The sequence below is a fragment of the Canis lupus genome, chromosome 20 (assembly GCF_011100685.1).
Source record: "Canis lupus familiaris isolate Mischka breed German Shepherd chromosome 20, alternate assembly UU_Cfam_GSD_1.0, whole genome shotgun sequence".
NCBI classification, from domain to species: domain Eukaryota; kingdom Metazoa; phylum Chordata; class Mammalia; order Carnivora; family Canidae; genus Canis; species Canis lupus.
In genome coordinates this window covers 6,220,724-6,241,226 of record NC_049241.1, presented here as the reverse complement: position 1 = coordinate 6,241,226, position 20,503 = coordinate 6,220,724, and the positions used below count along the sequence as shown (strand labels likewise).

The window sequence follows — 20,503 nt, the reverse complement described above, 5'->3', positions numbered from 1 at the left end:
AGTTTGTGTGTTCAGTAAATCAGTACTAAATACACAGTACTGAATCTGTCATATGCTAGTGGTGAATTGCATTCAGTTCAGTAAAAGTGTATTATATAAAGGTTAAGCTAATATTTTTTAACCAGAAATTGCGTCTCTACCAAACCTGTTCTTCCTGAAGGCTGTGTACTGATTCTGATACATTTTTTTAAGCCAAGATATGTGGATTCTCTGTAGGTAATTAATTATCTCAAATATGATACTGAATGACAGTGTTTTGGAAGTTACTCTATTATGTCATGTGCAAAATCTATAGAACAGACAGAGTGTGTCTTTTTTTTTTTTCAGGGTCTCAGAGACTAGACAATGCTTTAAAAAAAGAGAAAGAGCATAGTATGTTCTGCAATATACTATGTGTCATCAAGATTTGTAGAATTTTAGAGCTAAATTTAGAGTTAAAAGAAGGAATCTTCAGAGGTCTTCTTTTCCAAGTGCCTCATTTTATAGATAAAGCAGTTGAAGACCAGAGAAGTAAAGCCACTTTTTAGCTAGTTTTTCACTGAGCTGAAACTAGAAAGTAGACTTCCTGACTACTTGAAATGCAGTGTTAATTTCATTGCCTTCCAGAGAGGCCAAAAAAGTTCTTCCTCCCTGACTCATAGTAACACATGGAGCACTTTCTGCAGTAGCAGAAGATATGGGAAAACATACTTGTATATGGGCACACCCAGCCTTTATATTTCTAATCCCCAATCTAGAACTTAAGTCTTCTTTTTCTGAGCTCTGACTTTTGTCTTATAGGAAACAGCATTCCAAAGGGAGAATTACTCCCTCTTCTTGATTCTCAGTTTCTCTAGCCAGTGGGTGGAAAGAGGTTCAAGAATTAGTAGACCATTCCTAAAACAAGTTAAAGACAGAGATATATATATACATAAATATAGATTGGGTTTTCAGGATTTATTCTTTATGTGGGAATGAATCTAGGTCTATATGCCATGGCTACCATCCTGGTCTGTAGTTCACAGTAACCATGGCACCATGGTTGTCCTAGACCACTTTATCCACAAGTAATAAAAGCTGCATTTATTAGGCATTATTATGTGCCAGGCACTGTGCTGAACACTTTCTGGGCCTTATCTCATCACCTCACATGCGGTAGATAGGTATTATTACATAAGACTCAAAAGCAACAAAATAAAATCGGTGTTTTCTCCCTTAAAAAATACATACAAATAAAAATTGGCATTTTCTCTACAATTTCAGATTTCCATGTTTTATGCAAATTTAGTTTCACCAAATGTGATATATTTTTTATCCCTTTGTTGAAAATGCTACCATTATCTATATGATTAGTTGCACTTATAGTTAATTGAATCCAATGTACACCATGAGCATTTAATGATCCAGAAAATTTGTTTATAAGATTTAACCTTTTGGAGGAACTTCGACTTAAAAAAATTCACATTTTATTTAGATTGTTAGCAGAAGGCTTTCACTTTAATATGTCCTAAATCTAAAATGATTTTTAGGGATCCCTGGGTGGCGCAGTGGTTTGGTGCCTGCCTTTGGCCCAGGGCGCGATCCTGGAGACCCGGGATCGAATCCCACGTCAGGCTCCCGGTGCATGGAGCCTGCTTCTCCCTCTGCCTATGTCTCTGCCTCTCTCTCTCTCTCTGTGTGTGACTATCATAAATAAATAAAGAATTAAAAATAAATAAATAAATAAATAAAATGATTTTTAGAAGTTATTTTCAGCTATTTTTATTAGGTTACAGAAAAGCAAGACTAGCTAGCAAATGCAATAAGTGGCTACGTTTGGCTGGAGGTTTTTTCCTAACAAATTTTATTTTAATTTTTTTAATTGAAATATAGTTGACACACAATATTACATTAGTTTCAGGTATACAACATAAGGATGCAGCATTTCTATATGTTATTCTGTGCTCACCACAGTGTTGCTACCATCTGTCACCATGCATCACTGTTACAGTACCACGGACTATATTCCGTGTGCCCTATCCTTCCTTCATCCCTGTGACCTACTCATTCTGTAGCTGGAAGTCTGTACCTCCTCCTCTCTTTGGCTGTTTGTTTATTTTAAATTAACTTTTTGGATTACCTTTTAGGAAAGAAGTGTTTTTCTAGACATGTAAACTTGAGTGTATATTTATACTTTCTTGCCTATAAAAATGTAACCAGAGCCTAGAGCAATGTTGGGCACACAGTAAACATTCAGTAATTATTCGTTGAGGGAAGAGATGGGACTGTGTATTCCTTATTTTTTTTTTAAGATTTTATTTATTTATTTATTTATTCATGAGAGACACAGAGAGAGAGAGGCAGAGACACAGGCAGAGGGAGAAGCAGGCTTCATGCAGGAAGCCTGACGTGGGACTCGATCCCCGGTCTCCAGGATCACAACCTGGACTGAAGGCGGCGCTAATCCGCTGAGCCACCCGGGCTGCCCAGGACTGTGTATTCTGTTAAACAGTTAAAGAGCAATAGATTGTTGGTGATTCTAGACACACTATTTTGGTATGGAATTCTGGTGGTCTCCAGTCTTTACACCAAAATTTCTTCTCCCTTCAATACGCCATAATTTTTTTTTTTAAAGATCATATTTATTTATTCATGAGAGACACAGGCGGGGCGGGGGCGGGAGGGGTGGGCAGAGACAGGCAGAGGAAGAAGCAGGCTCCATGCAGGCATCCCGGGACACCAGGATCATGCCGGGACCAAAGGCTAAACCGCTGAGCCACCCAGGGATCCCAATACACCATAATTCTTACTGGGTACTTTCCTTCATGATCACTTTCCCAAACTTTGCAGTATACATACTGTCTTATTATCTGTTTTTAAACTTTATACTGTAGAGTTTAATTCAGTAAGCATAGATTGTATACCTGCCATGTGTATTTTGTTGCACCCAGGAGCAAAAATGAGAAAACTTGGTATTCATAGATTCTAGTAGAATAACCAACATAAACCAGTATAGAAGTATAGTCCTATTTTGCTACCTGAGCTAATATCTGCATGCAAAAAGAGCCCACCAATGTAATTTAGGAAGCTTTTTCTAAACTGTCCCAAACCCCAACTTTTTGATACACTCCTCATTGGGAATAGGGATGGCATATCAGCATTTCTTATGGAAGATACTTTTTTTTTTTTTTAGAAATTATCAAGTGATTCTAATATGCCTGCCTCCCCTCTCCTTACTTCTCAACTGAGAAATACTGATACACAAGGAATAACCTTAGTACAGGGAAGCAAATGATTGGACCAGCTTTACAGAGAAGGATTCTGAAAGGAATTTGCTACCTGGTTCTCAAGTAGTTGGGTTTTTTTGTTTTATTTCAATATATATTTTACAAAGATTTAACATGTGCTGGACTTTATACTAAATACTGAGGATACTGAGCAAGATTCCTGCCTTCGTGCAGATTACATAAGGGAGACAAGAAAATACTAGATAATTTACTGTGATCAGTGCTGTGAAAGAGAATACAATGAGTAATGAGATCATATCCTGAGGGACCTAAACAAATCTGGGGCAGAGGGGTGGGGACTGAGATAAGAATATGAGCAACCATTCATTGTCTATCCCTGTGGAACTAAAAAGAAAATGGGGAAGAGTGAGTAGAAACAAGATTTTTGACCAAAAAATGGCAATTATTTAAAGATTTCTATTTGAAGAGGTCACCGGCAAAGGATACATTTACCAAATGGATGGATATAGGCTAATTTAATTTAAAGGCATCCTAACTGAGAGGTAAGGTTCTCTTCCCCTCTAACTCAGAGTTCCCCAGGGAGGCCCCCATAAAGAGTTAGTGATAAAGCTTATTTAGGATCACATAAAATGTATTTATGAATTTGAGACCCAGAGATGCATAGCAGTCTCTCCTCTAGCAAATTGAAAATGAAATTCACCAAGTATTCAGATGGAAATGTGTTTATGTGCATTATAGTCTTATGGTAGAGTGCTACCTTTAGCATTATAATGTATAGCAAGAAACCATCCATTTATCCATTCCTGCTTGCAGCAACCATTGACACAGCACCATAAATGCTAGAGATAACAATGAATATGATAGACTCGGCCCTCAAGGAGCTACAGTGTAAGGAAGAAGACAATCATAAGAACAACCACTGTGGGCAGCCTGGGTGGCTCAGCAGTTTAGCGCTGCCTTTAGCCCAGGGCATGGTCCTGGAGACCCGGGATCCAGTCCCGTGTCAGGCTCCCTGCATGGAGCCTGCTTCTCCCTCTGCCTGTGTCTCTTCCCCTTTCTCTCTCTTCTCTCTCTCTCATGAATAAATAAATAAAATCTTAAAAAAAAAAAAAAAAAAGAACAACCACTATGCTACCACATGGGGAGTGTAAGAGTAGAGCTACACACAGGGTAGTATTGACTGCGATATCAAAATGTCCTTATTATGGGAAAATGCAGAGTCCAAAGTGTGGCCCAAAAGTAGCATTAGTCAAAATAATATTTTGCACGCCTGGGTGGCACACTTGGTTAAGTGTCCAACTCTTGGTTTCGGCTCAGGTCACGATCTCAGGGTCATGAGACGGAGCCCCACGTTGGGCTCCGCAATCAGCACAGAGTCAGCTTCAAGCCTCTCTCGCTCTTCCCTCTATCCTTCCCCCCCTACACTTCCACTCCCCCCCCCCAAATAAATAAATAGCTTTTTTAAAAAAGGAACAAAATAATATTTTGCAGATCCCACAGGGGTGAGGGGGAGAAAAAAACATCTTAGTCAAAAGAAGTACACACATGATTTTTTTTTACCCCCAACCTAGGCCTTACTAACCTCTCTTAAATGTTCCACTTTGCCTTTCTTTCTTTAATTTTCTTCTTCTTTACACTTCCTCACCCCACAGGAAGCCAAATGTTAAGTGAGGAAATGGTCTTTTTGACAAACATCATTAAGTGGTAATGCTAGAGAGTCAGGGGAAAGATTAGGGCTTCTCTCTACGATTTATAAAAGTACTCTCTGGTCTAATAACATGAAAGAAAGCGCCATCCATGTTTCTTTATAACAGGGACAAAATAGATCATACAGATTTTTGGAGAACAAAGCTCCCTCCTTCAGTTTGTGAAACATGTTGATCCTTTTAGGGCCTGACCTTATGTCAGGTGCTGGGGATGCAAACATGAATAAGGCATTGTCCCTGGCCTTCAGGATATTGTTCTATAGTGAGATTAATAGACACGTGAAATCAAAAGTACAGTTTGAAATTACTGTCATTGAAGAAAGTACCAAGGGCTCTTGAAGTACAGGCGAATGAATAATAAATTCTGCTTGAAGAAGTCAAGGAAGGCCTCACAAATAAGGTAATGTTCGAATTGGGTCTTGAGGGATGAGTAGGAACTGGCCCTCACCTATTTTATGTGTAAGTAAATACCCTTTTCTCTCTCTGCCGAGCTCTTAGATCCTTTCACCTTCCCAGTGAGATCATGCAGTAATATTTTTTTAATTAAAGAAGTGAACAATTTAATTTTTACTGATAGCCTGCGCTATCACTGTGAAATTAAAACGTGAGCAAAGTTGGAGCAGAAAAACCAGACCTTGAGATTGGTGGAGGAGAGGAGGGGCTTTCCTGTGTGGGCACTGGGACTGGGGATGAGCAGCAGTGATTCAATGATGCATCTTTGTCGTTTCTCTCCCTCTGTAGCCATCAGGTTTGGGCGGATGCCACAGGCTGAGAAGGAAAAGCTGTTGGCGGAGATCTCCAGTGATATCGACCAGCTGAACCCAGAGTCGGCTGATCTCCGGGCCCTGGCAAAACATTTGTATGACTCATACATAAAGTCCTTCCCGCTGACCAAAGCAAAGGCGAGAGCGATCTTGACAGGAAAGACAACAGACAAATCAGTTAGTTCTCTTCTGCTATCTTCATTTGGGGTGGCTGGGTTTGTTGTTGTTGTTGTTTTGTCTTTGAGAAAATAATTCACCCTGTTACACACACATATGCTGAGTTGTGTTCAGCTGTTGGCTGTTACATAGTACAGACTGAAACACAGGAAAGGAAATGTTTTCAGATAGGATAAGTAACCCTTATTTTGAAGAGGGAAAAAATCCTTCGAGTTTTCCTAATAAATTGTTTGAGAATAGTATAAAGACCCCCTCTGCCCTACTGCCCTCCTTCAGGAGCCATCTCTTTTCTTGACATCAGAATAACTGGCACAACTACATCCATTCCAGCAGCGCTGCTTTCCTCTGGGAAGGGCCTGATCTAGGTTTGGAAAAGGTATGCATTCCTTATTTTCCAGTTCAGGAGAACCACTAGAGTTACTTAGTAAGTTCCACGTGGGGCATAAAAATACATCTAGATATTACATGACCTTCTTCCTTTGTAGCTCTGTTGATGGCTCCTGGGCAACTATCCTTCTATTACGTATGTGAATTTTATCTTCTTTGAGGCTCTGAGCTGCCAGGGTTACTCCTACCCTAGATTCTCGAACATCAAACATCTCGAACATTGATTACCAGTTTAGAAAACCCAGAATAGGTTATAATTGTCACTAAGTCAGATGTTCCAAAGCAGAACTCTTCCTCAATAGGAAGCTGAGAAAGCAAAATGGAATCGTTTTAAAATAAAACACAACAACACCTGGTTCTGCCTATCAGCCTCCAGTATGACCTGGGGCACATCCCGGCGCCTGTTTCACAGGCAGGGGTCCGACTTCGATTGTATGGTCTGCAGCAGATCCCTAGGGTTGTAAGAAGTGCAGAACACATTCAGGCGACGCCGACCCGGTCCTTGAAAATCCTTTTATGCTATCATTTATTTTCAAATGAACACTTCCAGGAGAGGCATGCAATTACCTTATAGATATGTGTGTTTTTCCCCACTCAGTTATATTTGGAGAAAATATAATTAGCCTTTAGTCACATCTCAAGATGTGATTTTTTTTCCCTTTTAGCTATAAACCATTAGAGTCATGTCATCTTATAGAAAAAGAAAACTGAAAAAAAAAAAAAAGAAAAGAAAGAAAGAAAGAAAAAGAAAACTGTGGGATAATGCTGTATAAATAGCCAAATGCCAAGGACCACGAGTTTCCTGACTGTGAGAGGTCAGAGGTCACTGGTACCTTAACAGTATTATACCTGTATCCAGTTCTTCGCAATTTCAAAAAATCTTACACATTCATTATGTTCAAGACACATAGCCATCTTACAGCTGCTGTTATTATTCTGTTTTGTTTTGTTTTTTTTTTAAAGATGAGACTAGAGTCCAGAGAGGTTAAACATTTTGCCCTGAATTGACATAGTTAGCATGCAGAAGAACCCTGTGATGCAGGCCTTCTAACTTCTACCTCAGTGCATTCTGAGCATGATACTCCCTCCTGGAAGCTCGTCTTCCCCACTGGCTAGCAATGAGCCAGGTGGACAGGTGCGCTAGGAAAGCTTCACCTTGGGAAAACGTGCTACACTATAATTTATTTTTACCAATGTTTAGAATGGCAGGAATCTTCTGCCTTGTTCTGCTATCTCAATATATTCGCAGCCAGGAATTCTGTCTTTTGCTCTTCCCAAATTTTAGGGTCTAGGACAACTATCTCCCATTGAGGCAGGACTGCAGACTCTAGGTCCTAGTAAAGCTGAGTCTTTGTATTCATTAAATGCCCCCCAAAATCGGGGCACAGCAAAACAAAAGCCAGCGAAGACATCTGTGTTGCTGATGTGACTATGGAAAATCAACTGTGTTTATTCAAAGGGAGAAAAATAAAAGGAAAATTAGTGGCCTGGCTAAAAGGGGTTAACAGCTGAAGGCAGACGGCAGCAGTTTGCTGAGAGCCAGTGTGAGACAGGGACCTGGAGGCTGGGGAGGCCCAGAGCTGGGAAGGGAGCTAGGACAAGGATGAGGATGGGGAAAGAGTCCGAAAGCAAACTGTTTACTCCATAGTTTTGCCTCAGGCTTTTTAGTTTCCAGGAACTGCTTTCTCACCTTCTCTTTATCTCCCAATCCATACCTGCAACCCATGCTGGAAATCCTATCAATTTCATAGTACCTGGAAGATAGGAGGAAGGCATTAAAAAAAAAAGTTTTTCCCCAGTAGTCAAGAATTTAAACGTACACTACCAGTGAGCAGCATATTCTCTTATGTGTTGCTAGAGGGCAAAGAGCCCAGTCCACTGTAAATCACTTTAAAACCTCATGCCAATTGGCAATTTGGCTCTAAATCTTTGAGTTAAAAATAAGATAATTGTAGGCTCTTTATGGGATAAATAGGTATTAAGGTATTTTAAGAGAAAGGACTGCAAAATGCTTGATTATAGGCTTCTCAAGTTCAGAGGCCAAATGTTTGTCATGTTTTCCTCTATAGTAACTAAGACTGTGCTTTGCCCATAATAGTTACTCAGAATGTATTTGTTTAATTGAATTAAAAACTGTTGCCTGTGCCCCTTTGAAATTCTGGACTTTGAACAGAGAGCCTTTAACTAGCCCAATATTTGCTCACCAACCTGGACATCATTAATGGTCTGGATAGAGGCAGGATTGCCTCTTGTTAGGGTCTGGAAAGGAAAGAGAAATTGGGCCAAATTAAAATAATCCATTCCCTGATTACACAAAACTGAAATAGAATTATTTGGCTCTCACTTTTCTCCTTATCTCGCAAAATCAAATTAAGCACTAGTGGAAAGAAATAGTTCAGAGAGACTATGGTAGAAGGGAAAAAAAATCCAAAATGTGATTTCCAATGAGACTAGAGATTTGTTCTTTATCTTAGTGGTCATGTTATTTATTTGATAGCATGCTCTCAGGGGTGTTATGTTATCTCTTGGCCAAGACTTATGAAAGTTAAGATTTGCATTGATAGGAAAAGTCATGCAGAAGTATGGACTCTTGAGAGGGTGGAGGATATGGAAAAGTGGCCATGGCTGGTGCAGTAGGACAGCTTGGGTCTCATTATACACCCTGCTTGAGACTGATGTCATTAGTGTTGGTTAGGCCAAGCCTGGGGGGGCGGTGGGGGGAGGCTGCTAAGCATAATGGATGGCCAGTTACCCAGAATCTTTGGAAAAGGAAACAACTTTATTGAAAAGGCCATTCTTCTTTATCTTACTGCTCAATTTAACCATTGCCTATTCGGTCTCATTTGGGGATACCTGCTAATCTCTCCTCTCAGGACCTGTACCAGCATTTGCCTTCAGGCCAAGCAGGGCTTCTCCCTTCTCAACTAAACTTCGGTCTCCTGTATCTTATTTCCTGGTGCCACTCTCACCTTTCAAAACAGATAAATGAGCAGATAAATGAAATGCTTCTGTGTCCCTCCCATCTTTTTAACTTTGACATCGTGTCTTCAGGTTATGATGCCCCTACTTTTCATTGCCATGTCTGAAAGAATAATGCTTGGAAAGTTTAGGCTCAGGGCTGGATGGGATACAGACTCACCGGATACAGTTAACCCAAGAAGGAGGTTCACTAGCAGTAAACCTTTTAGCTGCCCTCAAAGGGGATTGGCACTGACTGTCCCCACAATCTCTTTCCCTTTCAGTGGCTTATAGGAGCCCAGCACCTTCTTTAAGAGATCCCGCTGAACTCTGAAAACCGTGAATATAGAACCAGGGTGCTGTGTTTCATGATGGCAATTTGAGAACTGAATGGACTTTGGAAGTTCCCAGTGTTTGAATATTACCCTGATGTGATGAACACACTGGGTGTGTCATTGTCACATGACCCCATGTTTGTTGGTGAAAATAAACAGAGAGTGGTTTTCAAAAACCATTTTCAGTGCCATGGTTTGTCATAAAACAATAAATAGAGAAACCCTTGGTACGCCTGCCAACTTTTCATCTCATATCTGAGAGATGGCAAGGCCCTGGCTGCACTATCTGCAAATAAGAAATAAAACTTGTTATTTGTACTGTATTGGACTTTGGGTCCCAAAGCATCACATTGCTTCTGATGGGTACATGTAGAGTCACTGTTTTTATAATTACGAGAGCAAAGTGGTGCCATCATAAAAATGGTTTTTCTAGTGTGTGAAATACAAAACTACCCAATAATAAAACCGACATGGAAATGTGAACTTTTGTGAAAACTGTTCTATACCCCTTCAAATTTTCCCATTCTAAAATTTACAGTGGCCGTCAAAGCCTCGTAATTCTCAAAGCTATTGGAAAGATATCTGTTCTTTTCTGTCCTACACTTACAGCTAAACAAAGTGTGGTTTCTTTCCCCTTTATGTACAAAAAAACCTGAGTGAGTTGGGATTTGCTCCCCTAAGAAGAAAGATACTGGACAAACTGTCAGAGAAAAGAGACTTAGGAGCCTCCAATATAAATAAAGAGCAGAATAGTAGTGCTGATTTGTTTGGATGGCTAATAAAGAAGCTGGGCGCCTGGGATCATTAATCCATATATTAATGTTAATAAAATAAATTCCTTTATTGCCAAGGCTATCAGGAATAGCTGAAGATATAAAAGACCTGAACCAATAGTGTTCTTTCAGACAATAAATTTAAAAAGATATAGTTAAGAAAAGCATTTAGATTTTTTTTTTTCTTAATGATTAGACTCAGTTGACCAATACCCTTGTTTGCCAGTTTAGTAACGCTTTGGCTGACAGTAGATGGTTTTTTAAGAGCTGTGGTTATGTGCTAGTTCATTAGAGTGTGAATAATTCTTCCCATTAAGTTTTTATTTCTCTTAAATCTCTAAACCATGCAGGAAAACAGAATTACATTTGAGAGATTTTTTAAACTTAACATCAGTCACATCCAGCACTTAACTAGCACTTCTAGGAAATAATAGTTCAAAAGGCACTGCCTCCAAGACCCCATCATAGAAGAGCTTCGGTTTAAAAGCCAGTGTTTCTCCCAGGATAGTCATTTTATTTTAAGAAGGAAAAAGCAGGAAAGACATGTAGAAGGCAATAGAAAGGGAAAAGAACTCATCATGAGTCAGGAGATCTAGGTCCAGTTCAGGGTTTGCTGTAAATAGTTATTTGACTCTGGAAAGTCTCTTGGCTTCATTTAGTTTATTCATATCTCGTCAGAGAATGATGATGTAGGTGATTTTTGAAGATCCCTTTGGGTCTATAAATCCCATGGTTCTCAACAAGAGGAAAAGAGAAATGGGCAAAAGCAGAAAGAAAATTGGAAAAAAAAAAACAACAAAACAAAACTAACCAGTGGGTTTTGACTAACATTCACTCATTATAGCTAATCTAGGAGAACCATGCATCTCTAAAAGGATGAAAGTCAGAAGAATAAAAAGGAAGAAGGAAACAAAATGAAGAAGATAGGCCCTAAGAATTCAGTTTTTCTTCCTTGAGACTTTGTTCTAATCTGTCATGAAAACTAAGGCTATCAAGAATGCTCTATGAGATGAGGCACACATTTTTTTTTCAAGCCAATTTGAATTCTGACGTGGTTGGCAAGTGATGGTTTGTGAATGGGTAGAGTTGTCTGTTACACTAAAATTTCAGTCTCTCAAATTGGAGCAATCACCAGGACAATCTGTGCTTTATTAGTTGACTTTCTCATTTGTCTCCATTAGCTTGTTGTTTGATTATTAGAAAAGAGCTGTAAACTTAAAGCATTCATGCAGAATCCCTTTCATAACTTGTATATTAAAATGATGTTATGGATTCCTAAGGAACACTATTCTTCTATTTCTCCAGTCAAAAAAGTCAACTTTTATTACTCTACTTTGTTTTCATTATTAAGCCAGCTTCCCCCCATGATCATTGTGTTATATATTAGCAGCATGCAAGAGACCTGTAACTAAATTTAATAATATATATAAAACAGTACTTATAATCCTGGTTTTGATATGTGGAGCCATTTTTGAAAATCAAAATATGTCAAAAATAATTGCATTTGATGTATCTCTCCAAAGAAAACTAATTTTCTTTTACAAAAACTATTTTTGCTCCCCTATAAAAACATTCTGTTGAACTGCAATTTTCTTCATGTCAGTCTCACCTTTTTTTCTGGTCTGTCCAGCATATGAGAAATACAAGTATCATAGTGGCCAGGGGCAGATTCACCACAAAGTGAATGAAGCTTAAGCATCAGGGCTCCTCCCTTGCACAGAGCCCCTTCCAATGCTCTGGGAAGGGTCCGAGAAATTTTGCTCTTAAAATTTGTATTATTGAACCCAGCAGTTGTCAAGATGTACCCAATGGTTGTGTGCATGTCAGGCCCCACAAAACCTGGATCCTGATAATTTATTATCTTCCTGTTCTTTCCCGTTAAGGAGAAATGCTTATCTAGCCATTTGATATAGTGTCTGAAGATAAATACATCATTAGTTCCAAACTAGAAGTGTAAAATCATTATGACCAAATTTGAGGATGCTGTGGTTTCTCTTATAATAGCAGATCATCAAATGATACCGTACAAGCTAATAGAATATGGAAGGCTTCCCTTTGATTTGTAGAATATACAGAAATATGGAAGTGAAGTTCATTTTATTTTACCAGAAGTGTAACATTAAATTAATGATCCAAGATAAATTACACAGGTCAAATTCCACTTGGTTTTAAGAGTTCAACCTTCTGTGAATCAGGCAAGTTCACTGTCTTTTCACTATTTTGAGGGGGGTGGGAGAGGAGGTCCCAGTGTGAAATGGGTGAGTTAAGTATTGGCCATCTAAGAATCAGTGAATTGGTGGCAAAGAAAGGCAGATTTTCATGCAGATGGTGTCTGGTGATCACTTTTGCAATTTGACAGATTTACATGGAGTCTGAAATTACCTTTGCAGACTTCAAAAATGCAATGAAAACAGTGTAGTCTTGGAAAAACAAATCTACCTGGTAGTCATTTGCATGTCAATGCCCAGAATTCCCTACCAGTTCACCACTTTTTCAAAATGCTGAAGGGATTAAAAAAAAAAAAAAAAAAAAAAAAAAAAAAAAAACCTAGAATGGTTTGGCATGATGGTGGGGGCTGCTGATTCCTTTCTCTGTCCTTGAGTGTTTACTGCCAGGAAATCCTGACCAACATCGATTGCCAAGGGGTTAAAGTCACATTGTTGTTAAATTGGGAGAGAAAATTAGCAGGATTTTGTGCCCTATGTTCAACTATCACAGAGTTTCAAAAACAGGAACCTGGGGCTTTATATGAGGGGACAGGGGAAGTCAAGGGGAAGAGTCACAGGGTGATTTATCAGGGCATAGTTCCAGATAAATTGCTTACATGGAGGTAGAAGAATTTCATGCATACATTCTGTGCCAAGAAGCCAAATGGTTGAGCAGAAGCCCATCCAGAAGTTGAAGTGGGCAGTGCTGGGTACAGTCTTTCCATATGTGAAGACAGGATGATTTATAGCCATGTTATTTTGTACTTACATATGTACAGCTACCTGTATGGTATCGATACCATCTGATTCTCATAGCAATAAAGAAAGTCAGTATTTTAATGACAGAAATTATAATATGCTACAAAAGTCCTAGAGGACAGAAACCACATTTTTCTGTAGGTTCTATAAAAGCATGTCTTTCTCATGATTAGAATCTGACATTCTGGGGTAACTCAGCACATTTTAACTGATGTGACTGATTATCTGCTCTTTTTTCCTCTCTCGTTAAGAATATCAATCCTGAAGTAGAAAAAAAAAAAAAAAAACAAGCAGAATGTTTAAAAACATAGTAAGCATTATTTGTTTCCTAATTTACTTGAAGAATTAGAGGCACCAAGCAAATTTACTTTTGGGTCCTTGCAAAGCCTCTGCCCTCCTTTGGGGTTGACTAAACAGTACACTTGAAGTGAATCTTTTGGTTAGGAAAAAGGAAGAATTTCTGGAATAATTCCAGTGAATGGTGTTGAAATAATATGCAGGTTTGGAAATCTACTCAACATCTAAGAGTCCGTAGCATTAGTGTTATTTCTTTCAATGTAGACCAGACTTAATAGTTTGGTGAAAATCACAGACTTGTGTAGAGATTAACAGTTACAATCTCCAAACTTGAGTAGCTACTGCTACTCAGTATACTGCTTCCTCTTGCCCATCAGGAAAGAATTCTCAGCATCTCTGCTTAAAAGAAACTTTAGTAACACCAGAGACCTCATGTTCAGTGTTCAGGCATGTGCGTACATGCTCACACATACCCACATTAGACCACACACATGTGTACACAGCTTCAGAGAAACGCAACTAGAATATCTTCAAGAGAAAGGATGGAAACATCCAATTTAATCCACTGCCCTCAATTGAGAAATTTGAGCCTAGGAAAGTTAAAGGACTTTCCTAAAGTGACATACTTAACCAAAACTGGAACACAAACACCCTCAACTCTTATTCCAGTGCTTTCAGGTCTACACTTACTTGAATGAGATTGGGAGTTTAACTTCTATAGTTCAGTATTTCCAGTGTATATAAAATGCTGCCCCTTCTCAGAGTAGCCTAGAGAATTTCACAATGATGGCAACCCTTTGGTCAGTCTATACAAGGAAACGAAAGAAGAGAGATCATTTAATGACTAGCAACTTACTTTTGATGGCAGCCTTTTGCAGACTGAGTAACTGATGCATGTGTTTTATTGATTATTTGACCTTTAAGGACAGATATTGTGAAAAATAAGTTCAAAACTGTTTTTTAATTTTGCCACTTTATATGAAGTGCTTACCCACAGGCTTAAACATCTGGCTCTTTCTGAAACAGATTGCTTCCAGAGCATTAAGAAAAGAAATAGACATTTTCTTGGCTCAATATTTCTCATCTGCTTTCAAACTGAATTTTTATAGTTAAGTATATTTTACAGGCACACTGCGTTTCATTTGAGATCTGAGTAGATTTAATCTAAAACTGTAAGATTACTTTATGTTCAAGTGGGTGTGTTCAACCCTGAGTTGCCGAAATGATTTTTTTTTTTTATTGAAAGAAGGTTAAAAACACACTCTCTTGAAAGCCAAGATAAACAACAGATTTTGTATGATTTTTACAAGTCAGCAACAAAGTTTCTCCAAACAACCAAAACTGGAATTATTAGCCAGTCATACATAAGTAAAATGTTGCAGTATAAGTTGAAAGAAAAGAAGACCAAGCTTGGTAAAATATGTTTGGTTCCAGAAGACAATTAGGAGCAATAATCAGGAGATGAGAGTACTTTCTCATTAAGTATCTTCAACCTTAAAGATTTTAGTTAGCGAAGCAAATGTGTATAAAGAAACTGGAATGGGATTCACCCTGAATTAGAGATCTCCAACTCAGCCACTTCCCTTTTTTTTTTTTTTTTTGCAGCCATTTGTTATCTATGACATGAATTCCTTAATGATGGGAGAAGATAAAATCAAGTTCAAACACATCACCCCCTTGCAGGAGCAGAGCAAAGAGGTGGCCATTCGCATCTTTCAGGGGTGTCAGTTCCGCTCAGTGGAAGCCGTGCAGGAGATCACAGAGTACGCCAAAAGTATCCCTGGTTTTGTAAACCTTGACTTGAATGACCAAGTAACTCTGCTAAAATATGGTGTCCATGAGATCATTTACACGATGCTGGCGTCCTTGATGAATAAAGACGGGGTTCTCATATCAGAAGGCCAAGGATTCATGACAAGGGAGTTTCTAAAGAGCCTGAGAAAGCCCTTTGGTGACTTCATGGAGCCAAAGTTTGAGTTTGCTGTGAAGTTCAATGCACTGGAATTAGATGACAGCGACTTGGCAATATTTATAGCCGTCATTATTCTCAGTGGAGGTAAGATGCATCTTTTGATCTTTCGTGGAAGAGGGTGGGACAGCAGTATGATAATTGGAAGAATTTTGACATCCTTTTCTCTGTACTGCACTTTCATGCAAAAATATGCCAGTGGCATGATGCCATGAGAGCATCACTACACAGGTAAAGTACCAGGAGAGAAGATCATAGATTTGCTGTTGGAAGGCTGTGGGCAACCCCAGCCTTTCCAGTCAAATCCAAACATGAAAAACAAATGCCCTCTTCTTCTTTTTTCTCCTTTTTTTTTTTCCTTTTTATTTTCTTTTCCCCTGTCTTTTCCCACCCCTCCCCTTCTCTCTGTTCACTCTCCCTTCTCCTTCCCTTTCCTTCCCATCCCTTCCTTCCCTTCCAGCCAATCTATTCTTCATTTCATTTAAGTAATGACATGTACAACTTTGCTTAAGTCACAGTGCTCACTTGGCATAGAGAGAGCACAACTAAGTGGTTTGGGGCAGATTTTGTTCCTGCTCTACCATCAGGAAGATATTACTTTGAATTGCTTTCCTAATATCAGGAATCGAGTAATATTTATCTACTGACTTCCACCTATTCCCTCAGGTAGATTTATCTGATGGCTTCCCTTAAAGTAACTTTGTGAGGTGGTTGGCTGTGATTAAAAATATAATCTGAACCAGAGAGCACAGAGCAGAGAAATAAATTGAGTTATTTAGCAATTCATTGTATTTTTGGCCTTGCAAGTACATGATCTAACTGACAACTCCAAAGCCAGGTTTTATACTAAATGCTACTTTCATTGGCTACTCCACACATTTCCAGCTTATGTAGAAAGTTTTACTGTCATGTCTCTGTATAAAATTGTCTTTAAGCAATGAGTTTTCATTACTGAAATGGACTTCAGGTGAGCTTTTTGTGTGTACTCTACAGACAGAGGATACTCTTGGCAAAAGCTGACGTGGGGAGGGATGGTGGTCCTATAGATGTAAACTGTAAACTATATAAGATATTATAAAGAACATGGTGTACTCTGTCCTCCTTTGTTGTCCAATTACTTGAGAGCAGAATACTTCTGAAATCGGGTGCCTGATTACTACTAATAATAATGATAGAAAACACTTAAATACCTACTGTCTTCTAAGCAGTATCCTAAGCACATGATACACGTTCACTTAATTCTCCAGCCCAGCAAGAAAAGTACGTTTTGCAAAGGAGGAAGCCAGAGCCCTGAAAGGTTCAGTCACTTGCCCAGGGCTACGCAGCTAACACAGGATAGAACCAGGATTCTGAACTCCGGTAGTCTGGCTCCAGAGTCTACAGTAATACTGCCCTTTAGGTAACTTGGGTGCAAATAGATGACAGTGCAGCCCAGGTTAACTCTGGAGCCTCCACTGCAGTGTCAAGTTGTAACTCCTTTAAAAATGGTGTTTGGGGGGTTATATTTAATGTAACAAAAACTACTGTCCAACATGTTGTAATACCTTAACTGAATCTACTTAAACAGATCACCCCTCGATCCTCTGGGATCCATGATCAATTCAGCAAAGAAGAATAAGATTCTAGTTTATTTGAGGTGCATTAGGAGAAGAAACTTAAATTTTGAAGCACTAGATGAGAAAACAGGTTGTTATTGCTTAGCTAATAATTTGAGGCACATTTTATTTTTTTTAGGCACATTTTATTTTTAATGCAAAATAGAAATATTAACAGTTGATATGTTTCTAAGTTTTTTCCTGAGCATACCATATATTCCATGTTTATATTCAGTCATTTTCCCCACGTCATTATGTACTCTTTGTTAATATTTTTCATTAATTTTTGAAAATAAAAGTAATACGTGGTCATTTCATAATTCAAAGGGTACAGAAAAGTGTGAGTGAAAATTAAAGGCCTCTGTCCTCAGAATAAAATAAGATTAACAAAGTCCTATTCCTCCTCCTGAAAAGTTTCTGTCCATGTGCTAGCATATATATGTATACACACTACCATTTTAATGACTATAAAATATTCCATTTTAAAAAGGACCATTATATACCAAATAATCTCTTTACTTATTTTTTTTAAGATTTTATTTATTTATTCATGAGAGAGAGAGAGAGAGAGAGAGGCAGAGACACGGGCAGAGGGAGAAGCAGGCTCCACTCAGGGAGCCCGACGTGAGACTCGATCCCAGGTCCCCAGGATCACACCCCAGGCTGCAGGCAGCGCTAAACCGCTGCACCACCAGGGCTGCCCAATCTCTTTACTTAGGATTGCTAATTTAAAAACCTATCAACAAGAACATAGAAAATATCAAAAATGTGTTCTAAATTTTTGTTTTAGTGAACATTATTAAGTGTAAATTTCTGTTGAAATTCCAAATTATTTTCTCATTCTAAAGTACCAGAAGTGGAATTGCTGGGTAGATGATTATAAATATTTTGTTACATCATTGCCACATTGTTCACCACAACATTTATGAGTTTATATTCCCACCACAGATATACTAAAGGAAACATTTGAAATAAGCTATTCGAAGATGATTAGTTGCTAGCCAGGGCAGGTTTACACAAGAAACAGTCATGATAATTCTGGACTTTTTTGAACAAATTTTGGGTTTGTTTTGTTTTGTTTTGTTTTGCTTTTTAGGATTTATTTATTTTAGAGAGTATGTGTGTGCAAGCAGGGGGAGGGGCAGAGGGAGAGGGGGAGAGAGAGAATCCTGAAGCAGACTCCCCACTGAGCACAGAGCCCTATTTGGGACTCTATCCTAGGACCTTGAGATCATGACCTGAGCTGAAATCAAGAGTTGGCCACTTAACCAATTGAGCTACCCAGGCGCCCCAGCAAGCAATGTTGTTTTATGGGCCTGTGAGACAACAGGGTGTTTTCATCTAGGAAAACAGCCATTATGGCCTATAACTCATAAGCCAGGTTATTTAAAAACCAGCAATTTATTAGGCTTTAAATTTTTCATTAATTTGTCAAAAAATAACAGTAAGTTGATTGCAGGCTTTGGTTTTTTTAATTATGAAAATTAAAAATGGTACATTTTAAATGTGGATGTTATATAAATGAGTTCCTTCTGGTCTTACACAGACCACTTTAACAGTAGCCAATATCCAGATCTTATTGGATCCTCACAACAATGAAGAAGGTAGCAGCCAGCTATAAATTATTAAAGTCTTATACCTGTGGTTATAATGAGAAGAAAACCCTGTAAATAATTTTAGACTTCCTTAAAAAAAAAAATAGAATTAACCATTGACTAGTTCCCATATCACAAAAGGCAAATCCTTCCCTGATCAAAGTTTGCTTTTGTAGATGAAGTCTACCTACAGGCAGTAGATAAGAATGAATAAACTGGACCCCATGTTTGCATAATACACAGAAATTTGATTCTCTTCTTTACTCAGAGAAGCTGATTGGGTATGGGCCAGAGAAAGAACTGCTCTTTTCCAGTCCAAAGACTGGACCTCAGTAAGATAATAATCCCAGTCATTTGTAGATGCTGAGGTCAGTATCCCAGATTGTGGCTTATTAGATCATTTATATTATTATATATTTCTCAATGAGTTCTAATTTTTTTCCCTATCCTGGTCTTTCCAGAAAGGGAAAACATTCATGCAAGCAAGAAGGCAGTGATCTAGTAAACAAATTTCTGATCCTACCTAATCTTAAGAAAGGTTCATCATTTTCTTTTGTGTAGTTTACATTGAAGTCTATAGATAACTTTAGTGATCCCAGAAAGAAGAGCTTTTAGCAGGGGTACCACTGACCTCATTCTGAGCTGGCCCTAGGATCACAGAAGAATTTCGTCTGGTGAAGGTGCCATAACCCTAGACTGAAGGAAGAATGGGAGATGGGCACTCCCACAAGGGTAAGAGTAGGGTGGTAAGGAATTAGGGAGACTAAAGGCAAGGCATCTCCAGAAGACCCAAAGGGGACTTTTTTTTTTTTTTTTTTTTTTTTGGATGAAAGTACCTGATTTGACCCAACTAAGTATTTGCTGAGGAAACTGGAGTTGCTATAGTAAGATCACTGTCATTCAACTTCAAACCTAGAAACTGCTGATATGGTGAGATTTGGTACTTAGATTGGCCTGGTGCTTAGCATCTTTACTGTTTACTCAGCTCTCAAACCAAGCTAGCTGAGAAAGATGACCTAGTTCTTCTCAAGTTTTTCCTCCTGTCTCTCTCCACTGAGCTTGAAGCAAGAAAAAAATGGGACAACAAAGAACAAGAGTCCAGAATCAGATAAAAGACAGCACTTTATACCTCTTTCAGAGCATTTCATATATGTTCTCTTGTTAGATCCCAACAATTCTCCTATATTTTTATCCTTGTTTCATAGAAGGAAAAGCAAGGGTCATAGACTTAAGCTGTCTGAGACCTAACAACTAGTGAGCAGTGGGACTGGAGCTGAAACCCATGTGTCCTGTCCCCTTGAAGTGCCCTCTCTGCCACACACCCTATCCCCTGGCTAATGGATCATGGTCACCCTGCTCACACCTGTGTTGGTGGCCACAACCTGTGTTCCCTTCACCATACCCCCTAAGGTATGGGCCCATAATTCAGCAGTAGTGCTTCCTCAGTAGTCATGATAAGTAATAGCTTCCCTTGCTCCCTCTAGGATGGGTGGTGTCAAGAGTAATAAAACTGCCTCCAGCATGGGCATGTTTGCAACTGGCGCCACAGCTTCATGCCAACCATACTAGCAAACTCCCAAAACTACCCAGCAACCAAAGCCAAGTATAAAGCTCAGTAAAACTGACAAGCCCCAGGACACTCCATTGGACTCTTTGCCCCCTTGAGCATTAGCTGTTAAGTGAAGAAAAGCATAGGAAGGTTCCAGCTGGAACTCTGCAACAGGATAAAGCTCTTTTTGTTAATTCAAAACAGTTTGGAATCCATTGCAGTTCTT

The 20,503-nt window shown here is 38.9% G+C and overlaps 1 protein-coding gene across 1 annotated transcript in view; it reads left to right on the top strand.

The window, feature by feature from the left end:
- PPARG (peroxisome proliferator activated receptor gamma) overlaps window positions 1–20,503 on the top strand; it is a 73,570-nt gene that overhangs the window by 40,524 nt on the left and 12,543 nt on the right. Inside the window, exons 5-6 of the mRNA NM_001024632.2 lie at window positions 5,654–5,853; window positions 15,175–15,625. Coding sequence (NP_001019803.1) covers window positions 5,654–5,853; window positions 15,175–15,625 — 651 coding nt within the window. The remainder of the gene's footprint in view (window positions 1–5,653; window positions 5,854–15,174; window positions 15,626–20,503) is intronic.